This window comes from Haplochromis burtoni, unplaced genomic scaffold (assembly GCF_018398535.1).
Source record: "Haplochromis burtoni strain Fernald_Lab_line unplaced genomic scaffold, NCSU_Asbu1 Contig_80, whole genome shotgun sequence".
NCBI lineage: Eukaryota > Metazoa > Chordata > Actinopteri > Cichliformes > Cichlidae > Haplochromis > Haplochromis burtoni.
The window spans coordinates 2,238,893-2,261,976 of NW_024582441.1; the positions used below are offsets into that span (position 1 = coordinate 2,238,893).

At 39.8% G+C, this 23,084-nt stretch overlaps 1 protein-coding gene across 5 annotated transcripts in view; it reads left to right on the top strand.

The window, feature by feature from the left end:
- grik5 (glutamate receptor, ionotropic, kainate 5) overlaps nucleotides 1-23,084 on the top strand; it is a 110,380-nt gene that overhangs the window by 81,449 nt on the left and 5,847 nt on the right. Inside the window, exons 16-23 of one of the 5 annotated variants that reach the window (XM_014334441.2) lie at nucleotides 428-537; nucleotides 789-962; nucleotides 5,254-5,419; nucleotides 6,494-6,719; nucleotides 8,512-8,640; nucleotides 11,884-12,050; nucleotides 12,666-12,702; nucleotides 13,410-13,599. In XM_014334441.2, the coding sequence (XP_014189927.1) occupies nucleotides 428-537; nucleotides 789-962; nucleotides 5,254-5,419; nucleotides 6,494-6,719; nucleotides 8,512-8,640; nucleotides 11,884-12,050; nucleotides 12,666-12,702; nucleotides 13,410-13,462 (1,062 nt within the window). In that variant the 3' untranslated portion in view covers nucleotides 13,463-13,599. Of the gene's footprint in view, nucleotides 1-427; nucleotides 538-788; nucleotides 963-5,253; nucleotides 5,420-6,493; nucleotides 6,720-8,511; nucleotides 8,641-11,883; nucleotides 12,051-12,665; nucleotides 12,703-13,409; nucleotides 17,784-23,084 lie in introns of those variants that run through there. The other 4 variants (XM_042222186.1, XM_005925138.3, XM_005925137.3 and 1 more) reach the window with 4 other exon arrangements.

The following is a 23,084-nucleotide window of genomic DNA, read 5'->3' on the forward strand; positions in this document are numbered from 1 at the left end:
TAAGGAATCTTATCTTCGAAGCTGATGATTGTATGTCTGCAGTATCCTGCAGGCTTCATCCACTAAGTCCACACTGAAATTTATAGGTATAATTCATATTGCTCAATAAGTCAGTGTGCTGTAACTGGGCAACAGCTTTACATTGCTAATGAGGCTTTGGATCTAAGCCAAGTATGCTTCAGCACCAGGCATTGTGAAACAGAGTGTTTATGGATTGTAGCATTAGTGTATCAAAGCACTGCAGACTTTAGTATCAAAGTGCAGTGAAGGACACTGCCCTCCTGTGGTGCAAAGGGGACTCTCCCTGACAACTGAGACATTGAGACCTTGTTTTCTAACAGATTGTAGCTTCCTGTATGTCCATTAGTCACCATCTGTCTCTGCTTCTACAGCTTTCTACTTCTCTTTCTTCTCTTCTATGCACCAGGGTCGGAAGCCCGGTTATTTCTCCTTTCTCGATCCCTTCTCTCCAGCCGTCTGGCTCTTCATGTTGCTCGCCTACCTGGCTGTCAGCTGTGTGCTGTTCCTGGCTGCAAGGTCAGTGCATTACATCACACACTGTACTGATTGTCTGCAGTTCACATCAGAGCTCCATCATTTTTTATCTTGTTGAACACAAGTCACCTGTCACATATTGAAATTTCTTACCTTATGCAACCTACCGCAGACAGTTTTGACAAAGGTCGAGTGACTGATTGGAGATGACTTGAGTGATGTGACAGAGGTACATTACTGTGTTGCAGCTTGTCCTCGAGGTCATCTTACTTTACCTTTATTTTTCGCATCAGGTTAAGCCCCTACGAGTGGTACAATCCTCACCCATGTCTTCGAGAGCGCAGAGACATGCTGGAAAACCAGTACACTCTGGGAAACAGCTTGTGGTTCCCTGTTGGAGGCTTCATGCAGCAGGGATCAGAAATAATGCCCAGAGCCTTATCCACCAGATGTGTTAGTGGAGTGTGGTAAGTTATAGTATGATTACAATGCATTTGTTTGTGTTTGTCAACCAGTATAAAGTCCACACCTACTCAGAAATATGTCTTGCATTCATTGTCTCTTCACTCGTAAGTTTGTCCTTCACTGTTTAGAAAGCTGTTTATACTGAGTTGACTTTAGTAGGCTGATTACGGATTCCTCCGCTGAAGGGAAAAGTTTCTACAATATAAATTTAAGACGCGGCTGGATGTGGAAGTGAGTGAGGAAGAAGGAGTCAGCTACTTTATTGATTTTCTCTTTTTATAACACAGGCACAGATTATTATTCAAAGCAGCATTCAAAGAGTATTTTTCTTGAGGGGATTTTTGCCTTTTTTTTATCAGACTTTTGAGAAATTGTGTAAAAGGTACTGTATGATGTTCTAATACATTTTACATGTTGCCAAATGCAAGCTATCAATTATATTTGAACAGGATTTGGTTGCGCATAGGTCAGTAGTTTGTGTGGAGAACAAAACAGGATTTACCTTTCCCATCATTCGATCTAGAAACCATTAGCAATCATAGCTATGATGATGATTTAGCTTTTTAAAACGTATCTGATTTATAAAACACTGATAAGCACCAAAACCTAGAACACTGGCTGCACCAGAAGGCTGCATAAAAATGGGTTGTTACCCACAGAGACTAAGCGAGCAGAATAGCTGATGCTTGCATGGGTTTTTGCTAAACACAAACCCCCACCACAAAACAGTAACTACTGAACAGTAGAAGCAGTGAAGATAATAGGAAAATAATACAATATTAGTAAAGTTCATTATTTAATTCATTTAAAGTTAATTTGTATATCACCAAATCACTACATCAGACATCTCAAGGGGTTTTATACTGTAAGTTAAAATCCATACAGTATTTTGGAGAAGATCATAGTAATCAAATGACTCCCTGTGAGCATGAACTTTGTGATATTGGGAAGGGAATCTTTAGCAGAGTTGGGCTCAGGAAGGCTGCCGCGATGGCTCGGGGTTGAGGGGAAAGAGAACACAGGGAGACAGGAAAAAACACAGACTAGGAGAGATTGCAAACCAAATTTGATTTGCTGAATACACACGGAAAGTGAAAAGAAATGGAAAATGGAGAAGAAATACTCAGTGCATCACAGAAAGTCCTGCAGCAGTCTGAACCTATTGCACCATAACCAAGGGATGGATCAGGGCGCCCTGATCCAGCCTTAACTATAACCTTTAGCCAAAAGGCAAATTTTCAGTCTAATCTTCAAAGTAGAGAGGGTGTCTGTCTCCTGAATCCAAACTGGGAACTGGTCCCAAAGAGGAGAGGCCTGAAAGCTGAAGGGCTTGCCTCCCATTCTACTTTTAAAAACCAGGAACCACAAGAAAGCCAGCTGTCTGAGAGCAAAGTGCTCTGTTACAATATGAAATTATGTGGTCTTTAAGATATAATGGGGCCTTTTATGATGGGAGATTTTAAATTAAATTCTGAATTAAATAGGGAGCCAGTGAACAGAAGGTGGTATTGGAGAATTATAAACTTTTTTCGGATCTCTCTTAGTGCTCATACTGAAGGGGTTTGCATTAACTGGGGATTTTTAGAGAACTTCTTGAGAAACATGACAATGATGAATTTATAAGTACATGAATAATTCTTCAGCATCACTTAGCCAGGATATTTTAATTTTAGAGATGAACAGATAAGATCTACATGTTTGTTTAATATGTGCCCTGAAGGAAAGAAATGGTCAAAAATGAGTGTTACTGGAAGTCAAGATAATGCCATCCTGAGTATCTGGTTAGACATGCTTCTAATATTTTTTGGACTAAGTGCAATTTAGATGCAGGAATTAGGAGATCATTCACGCCTTTGTGTCTTTAAGACATGCCTATAGTTTAACTACTTGATTTGTATTATCTGACTTAATCTAAATAGCAATGCAAATGTATGCTATATCTTCTAATAGCAATGTCTAAGAGTATATAATAGCAAAGGTGGGCTCAGATCTCTGTAATAAAAGTTTGTGGTCAACAGTATAAAATGCTGCACTGACGAGCACAGAGATGAGTCCACTGTTATAAGAATATCATTTGTAACTTTCACTAATGCTGTTTCTGTGCTGTGATGAATTCTGAATCTTGACTGAAACTCAAATAAAAAAATTCAAATAAACCATTCCTCTGCAGATGATCAGTTAACTGTTTTACAACTATTCTTTCAAGGATTTTGAAAAGAGGAACGTTGAAGATTGGTCTATAATTATCTAAGACAGGTGGATCAAGTGGTGGCTTTTAAGTAGAGGTTTAATTACTATTACTGTAGTACGTAGCCTATTGATAGAGCTAAATTAATCATATTTAGAATTGTAGCTTTAATTAATGGTAAGACCTCTTTGAAAGCCTTGTAAGAATGAAGACTGACAGAGATGTTGATGGTTTAAAGGACGAAATGACTGAAGTTATTTTAGAAAGATTGTTACAAGAGAAAAAGTCTAAATAAATATCCATAGTATTGGCTACAGTGCTTAAAAGAAGGGTTGGAATTTTCCTGTTTTACTCAATCTGTGACAAATAGCTTTACAGAGGGCTTTTTATAGAGCAACAAACTGTGTTTCCATGCAAAGTGAAGATTTTCTAGATTAGTGAGCTCTTTAGCTGAGTTATCTGTTTTAAAGCGTATGTTTGTGGGTTATAGCAGGGAGTCAAGCATCTCTGATTTGTTGGTTTCTTTACAGAGGAGCCACGGTAATCAGGGCCATACACAGTGAGGATATTAACAAGATAATTAAGCTCTGGGAGTAAATTTTGGGTAGCTGTTCTGCATTGTGTTGTTACAAAGCATTAAAGAAGATAACAAAGAAGAAAGCACTTCTTTATATTTTGTTACAGCACTTTCCAAAAGACATGCAGTGCACTGAATTTGTTTTCCAGTGCTCTGTAGTCCATTATTATTTAACGCACTAAGTTTTATTAAGTGTTATTAAAACAAAAGGAGGGTTTTCAGGGGATACTGCTCAAGGTTCAGTTTCTGTGCTATAAGTCAGGACAAAAGCCAGAGTGTGATTAAAACAGTGAGTGAGCTCATTTACATTTTGAGAGAAGAAAATTGAATCTAATCATAAATTAAATTAAATGTTGAGGCTGTCATTTTCAGCATCTACATGAATGATCACCCATTATAATTATTTTAACAGAAATGAGAACCGAATGCTATAAAGAGGGCCAAGTGGACGATGGATGACTACAAATAAAACAGTTTTCTTGTATTTTCCAATTAAGGTGTGCAAGGTTAGGAGTAAAGCTTTTGAATTAATTTTTAGTTGATTGATAACCTAGAGTGACAGATTGCTGCCACTCCTCCTCCTCAGCCTGTGCTTCAAGGAGTCTGACGCTTGATGTGACTTTGGGGTGTTGAGTTGTTTAAACTAATAAATTATGCCTTAGTAAGGTTCCTGTGAGGCAAAATAAACCAGTATTTTATCCATTACTAACCATTTTTATTAACACATGTTAATACTTTATAATCACCAGATAATCAGGGTCCAAACAATACATGATTTTCCTTGTTAACTATTTTGAGTATACGGTATATTTAAAAAAAAAAAATGGTGAATACAATTTTAAGGCCCATGTCTGCAAGAGAATAGTTCATTTTTTAATGTCATTTAAACATTTTACTGGATGTGTCATTAAAAAACTGTTTGAGTCCCGTAGTGCCAGCGTTTTATGGAAACAGTTGACAAAAGCTCACTAAGCTCACAGAAATACTAGCCTGACGGCACTCCAATAGTGAGAGTGAATGTGAGAAGAGGCACAAGAGAACGAAATAATAACCACTAAGAGCTGAGGAGATAAAGGAAGACAGGAACAGCTAGATTACAGAGAGGTGAGCAAGATGTTAAGCATAGTCAGTACATGATGTTCTCTTTGAATAAAGTTTGTAGACATGCAAGAAGTCCCATTTTCAATGTTATTAGTGCGGAGTATCTAAAGTGATGGGAAAATAGATGTGAAGCTACAATCATTGCACTGAAGTGTATTATCATTTGAAAATGATTAAGTGGGGCTATTTTACTGTGACACTTTCTAAGATGTTCAATTTGATAAACGTCCTGATGTGTCAGGTGTTTCCTTTGCTGGGTTAACTCAAACCCAGCAAAGTGTCTCTACTGATATTCACCAAAATAACTGGTGTATTATGTATGAATTTTGCAGCTTATCAATACCATGATGGATCACTGTTGCCACTCCAGTGGTGCTTTATCTCTCCCTTCATCTCTCTTTTTCCTCGCCTTTTTTCCACCTTGCAGGTGGGCTTTCACCCTGATCATCATTTCCTCCTACACGGCCAACTTGGCGGCCTTCCTGACCGTCCAGCGGATGGAGGTTCCCATTGAGTCTCCAGACGATTTGGCCGACCAGACGAACATCGAGTATGGCACGATCCACGGCGGGAGCACCATGACCTTCTTTATGGTGCGGCTCCGGTTGTGCTTGGGTTCGGAATTTGGGAATAATTATATGTGTGCTTTTATCCGTGTTAAATATTTGTTTGTGTAGCTGTTTGGATTGACTAACTCCCTAAATCGCTCTGATAGCAATTCAGGAAATAGTTGTTCATAAAGTTTTCTATGTGTTACATGTAATGGACCGCAGTGCTTCTCTCTTCATTGCTGAGAACGGAGTGAACGATTATCCTCATATTTGCCACTCTGTCTCTGAGTTTCTCTCTTGTTTTCTTTATGGCTGTTTGTGTTTGTGTTAAGTGGCTGACTGCCTGTGTTTGCTTATGAGAACGCTACCGGCATCTGTGTTGACATCTGTGTTTGTCATAGTGTGGGTGTGCGCATGTGTGCGTGTGTGTAGGTCTTGTATTTGTGTGTGGGTGTGTTAGTATAGAGGAGTGTGTGTAGGTGAGTGTTTAAAAAATGTATTTGTTTATATGTTGGTAAATGGCAAAATGCCAGTTAGAGTTTATTTTTCAGTCACTAGTGTTCGTCCAAATGGCGGATATAAGAAAGAATGGTGTGTGTTTGCCTACATAAGCCAGTTTCATTGCCACAGTACATTACCCCACTCAATACCTAATCCACACACGCATACACAATCTCATTGTTGTACACAGATGCTACCATCTATGCTCTTTTCCTTTCTTCTCCCATACAAAGAGATACTACATGTAATTGTACATTTAATCCTGTTTTGGACCTTGCCATTTTTTGTTAAGTGCTGAACCACCTCCTGTGTGCCGATTTACTTCCATCTGTATGAAAGATGATGCATCAGCTACGCTGTGAGCAAATAATCTGTTGCTTTGCTTCACTTTCCTTTTTTCTCCCTCCACTCTCCGCACTGCTTTTTCCCTCTGTTTGCTATTGATATTTTTACTCTGCTTGCCATTGTTCACACCTGATTTTCTCTCCTGTGTGTACTTCCCTTCCCGCTTATCTTTAATGCATCTCTTTCATATTCCTTCTTGTCGGGGAAACTTGTATATTCACCTGTAATTACTGCTGAATTGCCGTTGTTGTGTTCCTGTTTCCTCTGCAGAACTCAAGGTACCAGACCTACCAGCGGATGTGGAACTACATGAACTCCAAGCAGCCTAGCGTATTTGTGAAAAGCACGGAGGAAGGCATCGCCCGTGTGGTCAACTCCAAGTATGCTTTCCTGATGGAGAGCACTATGAACGAATATCACCGTGGCCTGAACTGTAATCTCACACAGATTGGAGGCCTGCTGGACACCAAGGGTTACGGCATTGGCATGCCACTAGGTAAAAATACTGCATCACAAAAAGAATGTATCTCATAACTTTTTTAATTGCTCCAAGACTCCAAATATATCTATAAAGTTATGAAAAAGCAACTGGGAAGCTAGTAGAGATGTAACACTGTTCCCATTTTGATAATTACAGACATTGCTGACGCATTTTAAAAGTGCTGTTTCACAGCTTGTGAACTAAAAGAATAACATGATGTAGTATTTTAAAAAATTATGCATGCAGATTTTTAGTTTTAATTATTCTGAGTGGTTCAAGTTAAAATATAACTGATAAAAAGCAACAGGTTAACATTTCAAATCCCCTTTAATGTACCTGACTTGTGACTTGAGTTGCATCCATGTCATCAGCTAATTCGATGTTTGCATTAATGAGCAGTTGAACAGGTGTACCACATAAAGCGAAATACTGTGACTGAGCATCTACAACAGAGACCAGGCTGCTTAATCATAAGTGACAAGGAGCTATCTCGTTTCTAAAATTATACAATTATTTGACAAAAAGAAAAAAAAACCTCATTAAATGACAGCTTGAGAAGCATGAGATCAATTATGCTAAATAGACACATGTAGTTGTCTGTGATTTGTGAGATTAGACCTGAAAATTGTCTTGTACGTGGTCGGTTTATTTTTTATCTGTGGGATTAGCAGCTATTTCAAATGGAAGTAACGTGCACACAGTTAATTGCTTTTCCACTCACGCCCAGCGCTCGTGATGTCACTTTTTAGCACTTAGATGAGATTGTCACTGAATCACAGTAATCTGTTCCTATGAAGAGGTCAGCCATATCTCACTGTCTATTATTGACCAAGGCTGTGGAGGAATGGAGAGAAAAAGCAGACACAGAATAAAGAAGGAAAGACCACAGACGTGAAATAAGCCTTTGTAAGGGACATAAGAACCAAACATATTATCCCACTCACCTCCAGGTAAGAGGCTGTTTAAATTTAAAGAAATAGGCAGATATTTTTACACTTGAATAATTTCTTGCTGGGAATTAGATGACAGATCTCCTTAAGGATATGCTATTAAAATCTCATTAGGGTGTCTGTTCATCAGCAAGCTGCTTGGCAACCCACCATAACCTCTGTTCTACCTTTTCGTGTCCTGTGCGTTATAACTTGTACCTGCTTTACTTGTCTTGCTGCATCTCTCCCAGCCTCCAGCATTCTGTGTATCCACATAGAAGCATGGGAAAGTGGTGGGAGGTGATGCCAAATTTATATTGCTGCAGTCATTAGTTGTCCTGATTGAAATCGTTTTTTTTCTGGCGGGAGGTCGGTGTTCTCCAGCAGTGACTTAGCGAAGGAGGCATGATAATCACTGAACAACTGTCAACACTTTCTATAGAGACTGTTTATGTGCAGAAGGCCTGTCTAATAAAAGCTGCCTGTTGATTATCTTCACAGCTAAATACCATTATGCTAAAGAAAACATATTTGTCATTTGCACAGACGGAACCTTTAAACCCTTGAAATCTGGTCCAGCATATCTGGTTTGCTGCATACTTTGTATGCTATTCAACCAGCTGCTGAACCACTGTGTCCGTCTAGTTGTTATCTTGCTGTCTATCTCTCACTAATCCTCTCTTTATTCTCACCATAAGATCACTTCTAGCCATCTCCAAGCTGCAGCGGCAATTCTCTTTTTCTGCTTAGTCTCTTTAACACTTAATCATTTCATGTTTTTCCCCTTTTTCTGAAAAAAAAATCTCTCCCCTGTCTGGTCTCTTATGCTGCACCTTGCCCACCACTTGCTCTTATCCTGCCTTCTTGTTTTTTTCCAGGATCTCCATTCAGAGATGAGATCACACTGGCCATCCTCCAGCTGCAGGAGAATAACAGGCTGGAGATACTAAAGAGGAGGTGGTGGGAGGGAGGCCAATGTCCCAAAGAGGAGGACCACCGTGCCAAGGGTGAGTCGACCGCAGCTGTCTGCCTCCGTTGCCTCCTTCTCTCTAATGTCCCCAGTAATAGTCTCCTCACTCTCTGCTACCGTCCAGCTAATGGCTAATGCCTAACCTAATGTCCTTGCGAAGGGTACTTAGCACAATCTACTTTCCCAGATGTCTTCTGTTTGTCTCAGGTGGTGCATAATGTGAATTTTATTGGAGACAGTGTATCTGTTTACATGTGTGTATTAAGAGTGTGTATATGTGTGGGCAAAGCTTCTGCATGAATGACAGAGATGATGAAAACATCTCTGCGTTTATGCCACTGATGTCAGATGAAAATCTCTTTTAAAAATTATTTTGCTAACAAAATGCTTCAGTTCAGGCATTTCAGTATTGTTACACTTTATCAGTGCAGTTTATCTCAAACCCTTCAGGGCCCTATAATTCTGTTTGTCACTCAAGCACTTCATTCCAGGCAATTTAAATTTGAAACTCAGATGAAAGAGTACTGAGCAGGGATTTAGGATTACACTCACATTAAGTTTTTGGTTATTACTGTGGGTCAAGCTGTAGAAGATGGAAAGTCTAGTACTTTCCACAACGCAGCATGGTAGCATCTTTGTTAGACCACTTACTTCCAGCAGATTATCAATTAGAAAATATGAATCATGCAAAACTTACATTATGAATATTATGACAATTAAGGTGTTTTCTGATACTTAATCAACAGCTGAAATAGAAATCTGTACAAGAACAGTAGCATCAAGCTAGAGTCTGGTTAGCTTAGCTTAGTTTAGCATAGCGCAAAAAAATAGAAGATAAAAATAAGCAGCCTGCGACTATCAGCAGGTTTAAAGTGCACACCATTAGTTCTCCCATCACATAGTTAGGTCGATTTGTGTTATTTAACCTCTGTACACCACCACAGTGGATTTTAAATAAAACTGTCAAGATGTGATTGAAGTGCGTACTTTAAACTTCAATTCATGTGGTTTAACAAGACATTTAATGAGTATTACATTATTTGTTTAGAGATTACAGCAACATTTTATATAAAGTCACTCATTTTCAGAGCCTCAAAATTAATTGGACTAACATAATTTGAAATACAGGGACTGTTTTTAATACTTGGATGAAAATCCTTCAAGCCATTGACTGTCAGAAATCCATGGATGTCATCAAATTCTGCATTTCCTCCTTTAAAGGACTCTCCCAGGCCTCTGCGGCAGTCACTTTCACTTGCTTCTTATCTGTGGGTATATTTAATAAAAGAATGCTCTGTTTGGTTTAGATTAGGTGACCGACTTGACCAGTGAAGAATAAACCCATTTCTTTGCCTTGAGAATTTCTTGGGTTGTATTTTCAGCATTAACTTGTGAAGCACTGCCCGATCAATTTTGCAGCATTTGTCAGAATCTTTCTTTCTTTTTGCTCTACATTTTTCTTCCTCTCACTCTGGCACAAGTGAATCTAAGTTTTCCCGTTTAAACATTTATTTTCCAGATATCTACAGACTCTTTATTTGTTCTGTGGAAAATACTAATCTGGCCTTCTTGTTCTTGAGTGTAACTACTAGTTTGTAGCTTATTGTAAATGCTCTGTATTTGCATTCATGAAGGCGCCTCGTAATTGCAGACTTTGACAAAGATACACTTACGTCCTCGCGAGTGTTCTTGACTTTGTTAGATGTTGTGAAGATGTTAACCATGGAAAAAAATCTGTCATTATCCATCTTATTTGTCTTCTGTGGGTTTTCAGGCCCTCTGGTGTTGCAGAGCTGACCACTCCAACACCAAAAGACAGACTTAATTCTTCTTAAGAATGTATCAGATTTTTGATTCGGCCACGCCTAAACTTTTTGCTCTTTATCTAGGTTTATTTTTCTTTTTTCAGCCCAGTGATGGCCTCCATTACTTGCACTGACAGCTCTTCAGGCTCTATTTAAAATGACATTGAAAAGCTATCTAATGCGAATTCAACACTTTGAGCCAAAGTCAGATATTATGTTGGCTTCTTTTAACATGAAATAATGAGGGAAATAATAATGCGGTGGTGTACAAATGCAAAGGTAGAAAAATTGTGTCTTTGCCCATTATTGTCCTCAGTGTTTGTACTTGAACCTTGCCGTACACTGTTCTCTTCTCTACATTCAACTTAAATTGCACGTCTTTTTGTTATTTTGTTCCTGTTTTCTTTAGTTATTTTTCATCATTATCTAAAGTGAGCCTAATGATAGTTGTAATAGTTGGTGCTGTATGTGGTACAGATGGCAAAGCCTCTTGAGGCAAATGAACAATTAGTGCACTGATAGCAAAACAAGGCAATTTTGGCCTCATTTTTTTAGGTTAATGATTTTAAAAGTCAAGCTTTTTCATCGTGTTTTATTATAAATTAACTTAATTGTTTTCAGTTAATGAGTTATGTTTTACTAACCTCATGTTATTAAGTTAACCTAAAAAACAATTATAGAATAGAATAGCCCTTTATTGGCGATGTACATGTACAATACCATTATGGATAAGTAAGCTAACCTTGATATGTTTTAGTCCCTTTTGCGCAAAGGCCCATGGCATCATGATCTGCATTTTTGCTCAAAATTGTAATTTTTTTTTCATTCAAAGTTTAATTCACAGCATTGTACTTTTAAACTGAGCCAAACTTCATTCTCACCAACACGGCAGGTCATCAACCCTGCAGCTCACTTCCCTTAGAGTATCACAGCTGTAACAATCTAACATGAAAGTAAATGAAACACAACCTCGATGCTTTAACAGTAACAGTAACAAACATCAAAAACAATGTCGTATTACATAACATGCTTAATATTTCAGCTCTCTTTGCTGACACACTCACTCATGTCTGGGCTTATTAAAGCACAGACTACAGCTGACAAACAGGTGTCGGTTTATCTTCCTTCCTAGTCTCGTTTTTTGATCGTATGTACAATCGTTTCTATTTAACATGCACAATTTTGAGCAGCTGCACATTAATACTTTCCTATGATCCTTCATCACGTGCACTAACTGAATATCAGAATGCACACATTCAGAATAGTCGAATATAATCATAAATCTATTCAATCATTTATAAATAAAATTATATAAGTTAAGTAAGAGACAATGAATCATAATTGCCAGAAGTGCTCCTTCAACTTTGTCTTTTTTCACTGTGCTTGTAAACCTCCTTTGACAATAAACATTTGCCCATTATGATGCATTTGCGCACGTATGTGCTAATCTTTGTCTCCTGTGGCCTGTTATCAAGGTCTGGGCATGGAGAACATTGGGGGCATCTTCGTTGTGCTGATCTGTGGCCTCATTATCGCTGTGTTTGTGGCCATTATGGAGTTTGTGTGGTCGACACGCCGCTCGGCAGAGACTGATGAGGTATGCCCCCATACCTGCCCTCGCCGACCCCACAGACACACCCCAGTAGGTTCCCATGGCATCCCGCCATCCCTTTTGATTATGTTATTTGGTGTGTGTCCCTGTGTTGTGTTCGTGTGTGTGTGAGAAAGAGAATGGATGGGTTACTTTTTCAGCTTTTGCCTCCATTTGTATGTGTTTGTTTGTGCCGTAACATTCAAGGTTCACTGTGTTTTGTGCATGTGAGATGAGAGGAATGTTTAAGTACGTGGCTCTGACCTGCTGTAGCGTTCGAATTTTACGACAGCTAGAGAATCTAATCGCATGTTCTGCCTGTTTTGATTTCACTGTGCCCTTTTAGTGTTCGGTGTTTAACAGTATGGCAGCAAGTGTTTGTGAGCTAAACATGATAGTTGGATAAGCAATATTGAGAAATGCCAATATTTGCTTGCATAAAGAAGTAGTGTGAACTTTTTTCCCTGGCATTAAATGTCATGATGTATCTTCTTTTACATGCCTCACATGTACGCTGGTATTCTTCGTTTCCATTGTTGTGTGTATTGCTTCTCACTCATGTCATTGTGCGTCTCCCTCTGTCTCTCTCTCTCTCAAACGCACACACCCACACACACACACACCCATGCACACACACACACTCTCCTCCTGTCATTCGGCCATCAGTGTGTGTTCTCCAATAACGAGTACTGTTTCTGTTTATGTGAGCACATGACTTTTTATAAATCATGCTTTCATTGAGAATGTGGTTGGCCTGTAGTGGACACGTTGATGCATTTTGTTAGTCATGTGTGCGTATCGCAGTAGTCATGCAGCTGGAATGATGATGAGTATTGGTGGATGTGAAAGTTTGGTTTAGAATGTGTTTATGTGTGTGTTTGTGTGTGTGTGTGTGTTTGAGGCTGTGCACAGTTGCTGTACGAGTGAATGCTTCTGTATTTGTGCGCCTGAGTGTGCCGGCCTGCCTGTCCGTTCATGGTGCCATAATGAAGTGCCCATAAACTAAACATTTTGCTGTTCCGTGTGTTTGGATTGTAATAACTCTCTCTGCTTCTTGGATATTCTCCCATCTCTATCCATCCACACATCCTTCCTATGACCTCTCCATTTATTTTCAAACCATCTTTCCATTTGTTGGTCTCTGCGCCCTCGCTTCTCCTGCTCCTTTTTGTTTACCATGCCCACTGTGTCTGTTCTGCCTTGTTGCCGGCTTGTTCTTTTTGTTTTGCTTTTCCTTTCAATTTTCTTGTTCTCCCTCCGCTCTCCTATTTATGTACTGCCTTACCACTTGTCTTGTTCTGCTGCCTGCCTACTTTGTGTCTATGGCACCTCCTCCCCTGCCTTTGCCTCCTTTCCTCTTCCTTCCCTTCCGTCTTTCTTCTTTCCTCCCTCCTTCCGTACGTCCTTTAGGTGTCTGTCTGTCAGGAGATGATCACAGAGTTCCGAAACGCCGTCTCCTGTAAAAAGAGCTCTCGAATGCGCCGCAGACGGCCCCTGAGTAGCTCAGCAGCCTTGCGTCACCCTACCCGCATTGCTCTGGGGGCCCCTCGGCCCCTGCGCCTGGTCCGGGAGATGCGGCTCAGCAACGGCAAGCTGTACAGCGGAGCTGGCCCCCTGACAGGTGGAGCTGGAGGGGGAGCCGGAGGAACGGGGCAACCAGATCTGGGCCCTGGGCCCCAAAGGATCCTAGATGATCCGCTTGGAGCCAACACCACCCCACCTCCACCTGCCCCCACCCCTGTGATGCTGCCTGCGCGCAGCTGCACCCACGTGAGGATCTGCCAGGAGTGCCGAAGGATCCAGAGCCTGAGATCAGGTAGCAGTATAGGATCAGCGTCAACAAGAATACCCCCTTCATCCGCCCCCCTGCCCCGGATACCTCCACCCCCACCCCCATCCTCGTCCAATACAGACAGTGAGGGTGGAGGCGTGCCCAGCCCAAGGCGACTACATCACAGCCCCCCAGCTCATACCCCTCGACCCATTCCACCTCCGCAGAGCAGCAACACCTCAGACCTTCTTGGGGACCAGGACTGAGGAATGAAGCGAGTGAGGTAGAGGGGTGAGATATATGGGTGAGGGACATTTGTGCTGCTTAGAAAAAACACTGTTTCCACTGATCAGATTCATCCGAGAACTGAAATGTTTGAGATGAGGGAACAAAGGAGTAAAAAAAAAAGAAAAAAAAAGAAAAAGGAGTTGAACTCATGATAAGGCCAGCCAACACGGAGCGAGAACGAGAAGAAACATGGGGGACCAAGACTTCATCCACTTCAGAACTGAAGACACAGAGAGGTGGTCATCGGTTAAGTGTTTGCATTTGGCTAAGAAGAACAGTTCAGTTTGGATAAAAGAGAGAGGAGATGCACATGACCACGCGTCAGTGCCCGCTGGCCTCCTTTTGTCTCCTTACTCCCCTCTCGTGTCACTTCTCATTTGAGGGTCCTGGTTTTCTTTCACGGACACTTCACTGGAAGCTAACCAGCCCTTTACTGAAATGAAGCCTTGCTGGTGGACATACTGTATCTGTATGTGGTTTTAAAACAGCAACTGACTTCCAGAGAATTTATTCCTGATGTTTTTTTTCTGTTGTCTTTTTGTTACCATTGTTCTAAGTGGGAATTTCAGAGTTAAATAACAGACTACGTGTGACAATATGGTGGATTATAACATACCAAGACACTTGACAACAGCTAATTGTGTTCGAGAGTTTTGTGCCCCTCCCTGTGCCCCATAGCTGCTTTTTGGATGGGATCGGGGAAGCTGGATGAAACGACTTCAAGGCAACGTAATGCAAACGGTAGCAGAGAAAACTGTTGGTCTGCCTTTCTTTACACTGTGTGTGCGTGTGTGTGTAAAATTTGTGCTTCCTGTAAGTCTGTCCGTAACTGCTCAAAACGAGGAGAACCGTGTACCCAGCAACAGCTTCTTTCTACCAATGTTAGATATTCAGACAGACACAAAAAGGGAGAGAGAGGGAGCGAATGAGCGAGCGAGCAAGAGGCTTTGAAATGTGAAATTAATGTCCCTCGTTATCCTGGGTAACGCTTGCCAAGCCCTTACTTCTTTTTCACCTCTGTTCACACCATGTAGACAAGATAGAGAGACTGGGCGAGTCAGAGACAGAGAGGCAAGATAGAGACGAGCAGGAAAAGAGGAGGTGGAAAGAGCCAGAGAGTTAAAAAAGGACACTACTGAATTTGAATAAGAATTCCCTCACTGAACTACTTCCATTATTAGATCTGTCCTGATCTGTTAATTCTGGGCATCTTTTAAGGGGCTTGTTAATGCGCCAGCAGACTATAAATGCGGCTTCCTCCCATCTCTCTGTTCGACAGGCTATCTTGGCCGTCCACAGCAGCGGCTCCTGCCAGTATGATAGACTCAACACAGCCTTGTCAATACTGTCTCAAGCTTTTGATCACCTAATTACTACCCTCAGTGGCTGGGGACCCATTCAGGAGGGGGTCGAATGCAGGGAAACGCGCTGATAAATAGATGTAGAAGAAATGTTTTTTCTCTCTGGCTGGGAAGCGAATCTGTTTTAATTATGTTGTTAATGTTATAGCCTTACAGTTTTGTGAAAATCCAATGAAAACAGACTCTAGTGTACAAGCAAAGTGTGCCTAAAGGGAGAAATACTGGTGGGTTTGCATGTTTTTGCCCTTTTGCTTTAAAACTTGTTCAGTTTTTGCTCAACATACAAGACCTTTTTAGACCAGCTTCAACAACTGTGGCACAAAATACATTACATACAACAGTTATCAGTCTGGATTTTTTAATTGTCAACAAATTGCAGTTCAACTAGGGGACATGTTCCTTTGTATCGACCCTGTTAAATACTGACTGCAACAACCAGTGCCTGAAAATAGTCCCCCAGTAAATATAGCCTTTACTATTCTTTCTCCAACATCTGCTAAAAACTGCAGTTCCCAGCTGTGTTGCCTTTTTAAAATGGGACTGCACTCCGTGTTTCAGCGGGAATATAGACATCGTTTACTAATCCTCCATCTTCCTCTGTTTGTGGGCACTGCCGCCGTCGTATTCACTCAGATGCAGTGTAGTGCTCGGCCTGTTGTGGTCTAATGGAGAAAAAAAAATCAGACCAGCTTTATGTCAGCAGTAAATCCAATTATTTACATGAATGCGAGAGAGGCAGCAGGCGTGTTGTTCTCCTTAGATCAAATATAAGCGTAATTAATTTTACACGCTGCCACGGTATAGCGTATGTATACCTCTGCCGAACAGTTCATGTTATGTTTGCATGATTAATGCAGACATATTACTCAGAATGTTAATGTTCCATTATTATCATGTGCAGCATTTGCATTTTCTACAGGTCACTGACTCGATGTGCATTGAACCTGTTGCCCAGTCAGTTTCCAAATTAATCCCTGCTGAATGATTCTCTACTTAGTGGACTGGGGGCGTTCGATACACCCACTTAGTTGTGGTTAGTGTACTTACAGTGACAGTTGTAATAAAGTCTTTCTGGAACACCAACATTCAAGATGTAAGACTTAGCAAATGCAACGGTTATAGTATTAGACAGCGTCTGTGTTTTGTTATTGGGTTTCTTCACAGATTGATTTCCTGACAGAGTTTATGAATGTAATGCTTTAGAAGCTGATTCCTAATTATTGGAAAACACAGTGTCCCCGCTCCCTGCCCGCATCAGTATCTTTCTTTTTTGTCTCCCTCTTGCCCGTAGTTTGGAATTGCCGTTCTCCAACGTAAAGATGTGTCCTCTATTATCTTCCAAATCCCAACTGCAGCATCCCATAACCAGCAGTAATGCTAAGTGTGTAAGATAATGTGCAAAGCCACCAGTTCACCCTTTACAAATCCCTCAGAAAAATGAAGGCATTGTTGTCTAGACTAACACTGCATTGCTATATAATGTTATGCATTTTGCGGGGAAGCAGGTTTGTTGACACTGTTGTGCTCCAGATAACGAATGATAACATTGTTTGCACACATTATGCCGTTTCTTGTTGAATGATTGCTGTCAGCAGAAGCAGGCTTGATTTGATGCCTCTCTCTCTCTCTCTCTCTGTTTACTTCTGCCTTTGTGTCCAGAATGCTGACAGGAGCGAACCTTTTTCACAAATCTTTACAGCACACACAAACAAAAACACACTCATCCGCTACGCCTTCGTCTCCGATTCCTTTGTTGTCTAAAGGCTGTAAACCCACCGGTTGTTTGTTGTTTTCAAAGTTGTCTTCTGAGTTTCTTTAATGACTTCCATGGTTCATATAAGCTCCGGAAACCTGATGTGTGACAGTACCACACAGCCATCAAGTGGCCACAAACAGCTTTAAACCATCAGCTGAAAGCATTTACAAGCTGCGGTGCATTATTGTGGAGAAGCGAGAGGAAGGTACAAGCCCTAAAAAATACATTCAAAAAAAAAAAAAAAAGCCAAAATATTGCTAGTATTAATCTAAATGGGAAGGGAGGGTCACAAAACAGATCCAATGGGATGTCTGAACGTTCACTCCACGAAACAAACATTTGTTTACTTTTATGTTGTTTTCTTTGGTATTTTTTCATATTTCTATACTAGTGCTAAATGGATTATTAAAACTAATGACTATTATGATGAAATTGTTATTATTACTATTGAAGACGAGAGGCTCTGTGGTGTGTGTGTGTGTGTGGGTGAAGGGTGGAGGATGGGAGGTGTTGGGATGAAGGTGAAATGATGTTCTTCAGAGCCCGCCCTGTTGTTCAAACCTATAGACACACAGACTTCTTTTGGAATAAAAATATTCAAACAGTCCCACAGTGGTACGTGTCTTTGCTTTTTTAATAGAAAGCTCACTGATATCATGTTTTTATTCTAATAGAGGGATGAAGTGATTTAGTTAAGGGCCAGATTTAAGAAACAAACAATTCTTTCAGTCATTTAGGCCCTCAACGTCAATAAATACACAGTAATGTGAAATAGAGAGTTTTGATAGGATGATATCCTGTTAAAAGTACAAAAAGTACAACCAGTGATTCAGTAGTTTGCAGAACTACTTTCAGCAGCAATAACCTCAAGTAATTGTTTTCTCTTTGAAGTTATTCTTTACAGCATTACTCCTGTTCATTGAGGTTTGCAGACATTGGTCCCTGCACAGCTTAAGATCAGTCATGTTGAGGTCTGGACTCTGACCGGGCCATTGCAACACCTCTATTATTTTCTTTATTTAGCACTTCTGTTGTAGATTTGCTGCTGTGCTTGGGATTATGTCCTGTTCTTTCTCCTGGCAACCCTTCAAAACAAGCCATATTTCTTCAGCTTTTTTCTAATTGTACTGTCATCAACTTTAACATTTAAAATGCCCACTAAGGCCTGTAGAGTCTGAGAGGTAGCTCTTGGGTTTTTGGTTTTATGTAATATCTCTGAGCATTGCAGAGTGTGATCTTGGGGTGAATTTGCTGTGACGTCCACTTCCAGAGAGATTGTAGCACTGTGTTAACACACACCTGAATGCTCCAGACCAGCAACCTGCTAAAACTTCTGCTTTTGTAGAGGTGCTCACACTTGCTGATGATCACTTAATCAAGCTGATTTGATTAGCACCTCCTGGCTGCTACCTACCCTGTTAATTCTCATGTAAACACTAAGGGTGTAGTTAGTTTTTCATAGCGCTGCATAGAGGCCAGTGAAAACTTTCTTTTTCACATGCCTGTGTGACACAACACCTTCTGATGCTGTTTTTTGTTAAATATTTTGACCAAACTGAAGACCTTATATGTACTTTATATTTTCTTTTTTTTTTTTTTTTACAAAATGTAATTTAATTACTACATAATAGATTTTTATTTCAGGTTTTCCACACTTAAACTTTACATAATTTTTTTTAGGTGGTAACCTTAACCTCGCTCAGTGATAAGCTGATATCAAAGTGCTTTGATACTTTACAAATACAAATAATAGTACTGGTACAACAATGTTATTGAGAAAAACTACCCAAAGGATCATAGTAAAGGTAGCTGTTCTGCAGAGATACGCATATCAGACATGCATCACTTAATACATACACACATAGGATATATTCATACTGGCTCACTTGGACACATATGGACTTTATATACTTTTATTTGATAGTTAAGTAGTTTAAAATGTATGGAATGTGTGTATTTCACAAGGCTTCTGGTTTAAATCGTATTGACGCATCCTTAGGCTTTTTAGCATAAGATTTGAATCTTCTGTAGACCGACCTTATTTAAAATTTTTACCGCCAACAGTAACTGTCAGACAGATATAGTGCAGTAGAGATACGAACTTACATTTCAAGTACTAGCACAAGTGCAAAATGTAAATAGTGCATACTTAAATGAATGTACTCTTTGCAGTTTCTGTCCAGCACTGAATAATGCACTTCCTCCACTCTTTCTCACGGACAAGACAAAACTCTAGAGTTCAAGAAGAGAATAAATCACCACCTGTCAGATCTGTCAAAACTTTTTTTTCTTTTTTAGCAACAAAGTTCAGTTATACAGCCAATCTAGAGACCGTTACACAGAGAAAAAAACAACAAGAAAAGAAACAACAGCTTTGTGTTCACAGCACAGATTGTTAAGATAATCAGATTTCTCAAGAACTGACTTTCAGTATTAAAAACACACACAACAGATTCAAATGAGCTGTCAAACTAGTTTACAACAAGAAAAAATGATTTTGTTCATACAAGCTCTGACAACACCGAGTAAGCAGACACTTTCACATCACACCCACAGACTCACACTGTGGGGAAATGCTGTTTGAAAACCAGAAGGTGACAGTTCGTAAGGTATAGACCAGTATGGTATGTTTGCAAACCACATTTTCACCCTTTTTTTTCTCCCCTGTTAAAATAAAAAAAAGCAAAATACTGCAACACCTGCAGACAGGACTGTGACATGATCATTACACAAATGTTCAACAGAAATGACTGGGAGAGATACAGGAGGACTGTTGTTATTACTACAGCCTGCCTACACACTTACAGAAAACAGTGCTGGGTTTTTGAACATGTTGTATGATATGGAGATAAGCAGGCACCTAATTCATAAGAACAAAACCTCGAGTAACAGTCCAGTCAGGTTTACGGTTTCACAATCAGGCTGCTGTCATGCAGGAACACTCCAGCCTTCCTCTCTACTCACAAAACCTCTAACACTGTACAAGTCTCAAAACCCGGCAGCAGAACAGGAAACAGGAGTACATGCTTTAGTTGTGGCACATCGTGACTTCCAGTTCAGTTGAAAAACAAACAAACTAAAAACAGCTTAACAAGGTTTTTCAATTCAAGCTTGTTCTCTGTGAATGAGCAGTTCTGTTCTCAGTCTCTGCTGCTGTCAAATAAAGTTACCAAAATAAATAATACATCCTGGTTGTGTTATTTTTTTTAATTACTTTTTATTTTTGGTCTGATTGGTTTGGAGGAAGAGAAGCGAGCAAACACTTTTTCTTTTTGTGTGTCCCGTCTCATGCTGCCAAACGTCATGTTTTCATCTTTTATTTAAACAGAATTGTACTAAAAACACCTTCTTTGCAAATTTTGAACAAAACCAAGAACAAGGTGTGAGTTGTAAGGAATCTTCTTTTCTTTTATTGTGTCCATTTCCCGTTGTGCACGGTGAAAATTTACAACAGATCATCCTACCTACCACTGATTTACATTGCATTACTTCCACGTAAGACTTGTGGTTATAAAGTTTTAAAAACTGCATTAGAGCAGATTTATGCAGTTTAAATTGGCTTGAAATAATGGAAATCAAACAACCACAGCTCAGCTCAGGATACAACATTCAATGCAGAAAACAAACAAACATTCAATGCATGTGATTAGTCTAGAGTAAATGTTAAATAAATAATAAAATTAACAAAAATGCAGTGTATGCCATCTTGTCATTTCTTTTTTTTGGCAGTTCTGGACACACAGCAACTCTAAGTCCTGCCTGAAGTTAATGCATCCACCGAGAACAATGTCACCCTGCTCTGCCAATTTATCCAAGAACCAAACGATACAAAAATTACTCAGGTTCAGTGGTCTCTCCTGCAACCAGAGCGGACCGAAGGAAATATGGTCCTCGTCATTATTTTTAACAGCCAGTTTGTGGTAAATATTCCCAATTCTCCACTGAGCGAGAGGGTGAAGTTGGCAGGACAATCGATAATTTGCAGACTGTGGAAATTGCAGATGCTGGGTCGTCCACCTGCAGCATTGTCATCTTTCCCAGTGGTGAATTTGAAGGAACCACTAAACTGGTTGTTAAAGCTAAGTGAAGTATCATATGCAACCTGCCTGAGTAGTGCCTTGTCAAAATTAATTGTACTCAATGGCAGACAATCTATACAAGCGTGGCCAGACCGAAACAATTACTGACACCAGAGTGGAACACACTTTTATTTATGCTCTGTTACATTTTTCCTTCCTGGCTAAATTCTTTTTGCCGAATAGTTACTTTATAGTTACGTTAAAAAAATGTAAAATGTAAGTTTTTTTCTCCTAGTAGGAGTAGGACTACACCATGATGGCCCATATATAATATGTCTGTTATTATGTAATACTGAGTTGATACATACACTTAAAGCAATTCATCTGCCTCACATCCACGGCCAATTTAGAATCACCAAGTTACCTAACATGAATGTTTTTGGACAATAGAAGGAAGTTCAGTTTGGGGTTCTGAATCTTGCCCAAGAGCACTTCCGCATGTACACTGGGAAAGCTGGGGATTGGACGACTGTCTGCTTGGTTCCTGGTGGACAACTTGCTCTATCTCCTGTCCCAGAAAAAATGTCTTTATAAGGACAAAGGCTCCATAGAAATGGTTTTGCAAAAAGATTTGCTTGAATAACAGTAGTTACTGGGCTTCAACCACTGGTTGGAGCAGCCAGAGTTGGATTTGTGACCAGTGGATCCACCACTGGTTTTAATTCCAGAGGCAAGACTCACATAAGTTTAATTTGTCATTAAATAGCAATGAAACACTGTGAGTTAGTATTTAAATTGATCATGAAATGACTGAAGTTTAAGTCTTACTGTCACGTGTCCTCCCCCAGAACAGCCAAAAGAGATGGTGATATTACCAAAGATGACCGATGCTGGACTGTTTGAGCTGATAATAGTGATCACAGTAACCACAATACATGTCACTGTTATCAGAATAAGGTGAATACAAGTGTGTGCGCAAGTCTGAAAGCATATAATTTGTCTGGCACCAGGATTTTATGATGATATATTAGTAACATGACAAGATTTTTATACATTAAACACATTTAGCTGAACTCAGATAGTCAAGCTGTAACTAACTCTATTTTTTTTTATCACTCAGACATCAGACATCTTTGGTCAGACCATACTGGTGAGTTCCTCTTTTCCCAGTTTCTAACTGCAGTAGCAAGTTCAGTTCCTTTTATTAAATCCATTCTGTCTCTCAGATACAGTGGATGCAGTGATGTGTGAAAGAGGTGAGCTCAGTTGATTTGGCAGGTTTAAGTTTTCTTGTTCAAATTTTGATTGTTCAGATGATTCATCTGCTTGAACAATAAAATAAATTTCAAGCCAACTTTGATGAGAACAAAGAAAACAAAACTAAGCTCTGAATTATTACACATACAGGTGCAAGATCCTTTCTACGGTGATGCAGATTGAGACTGAGGGTGTCGCACTTCAAAGAGAGATACAATCCAGCAATTATATATATGTTCTTTTTCTTGGCGATGGGAAAAGGCCCTACAGCTTCATTATCTTTTTATTTACTATCATATCATCATAGCCATTAATAATTAAGTAAACCTTAGGCTTAAGTCAGCCTCAAAAAAACATCAAACTCTGTCTGAACGCAAGTCTGTCAGAACAGTAACAGATGTGTGCTTTGTTCTGTGGTTTAAAGCAAGCATTAATAAAACATTAGGTTTAACATTACAGTAAAACTCATCGTTTTGCAATTTTACAATGAGCCAAAAAAGAAGAGTTATAGGAACTGTTGTGATATCAGTCATAGCTGAAGGGACAGCACTTAAGGGGTTTTTGTGGGCAGTGGTGGTGCACTGTATGTGGAAGTGGGGGTGTGAGTTGTCATCTCAATAAATGAGACTTCTT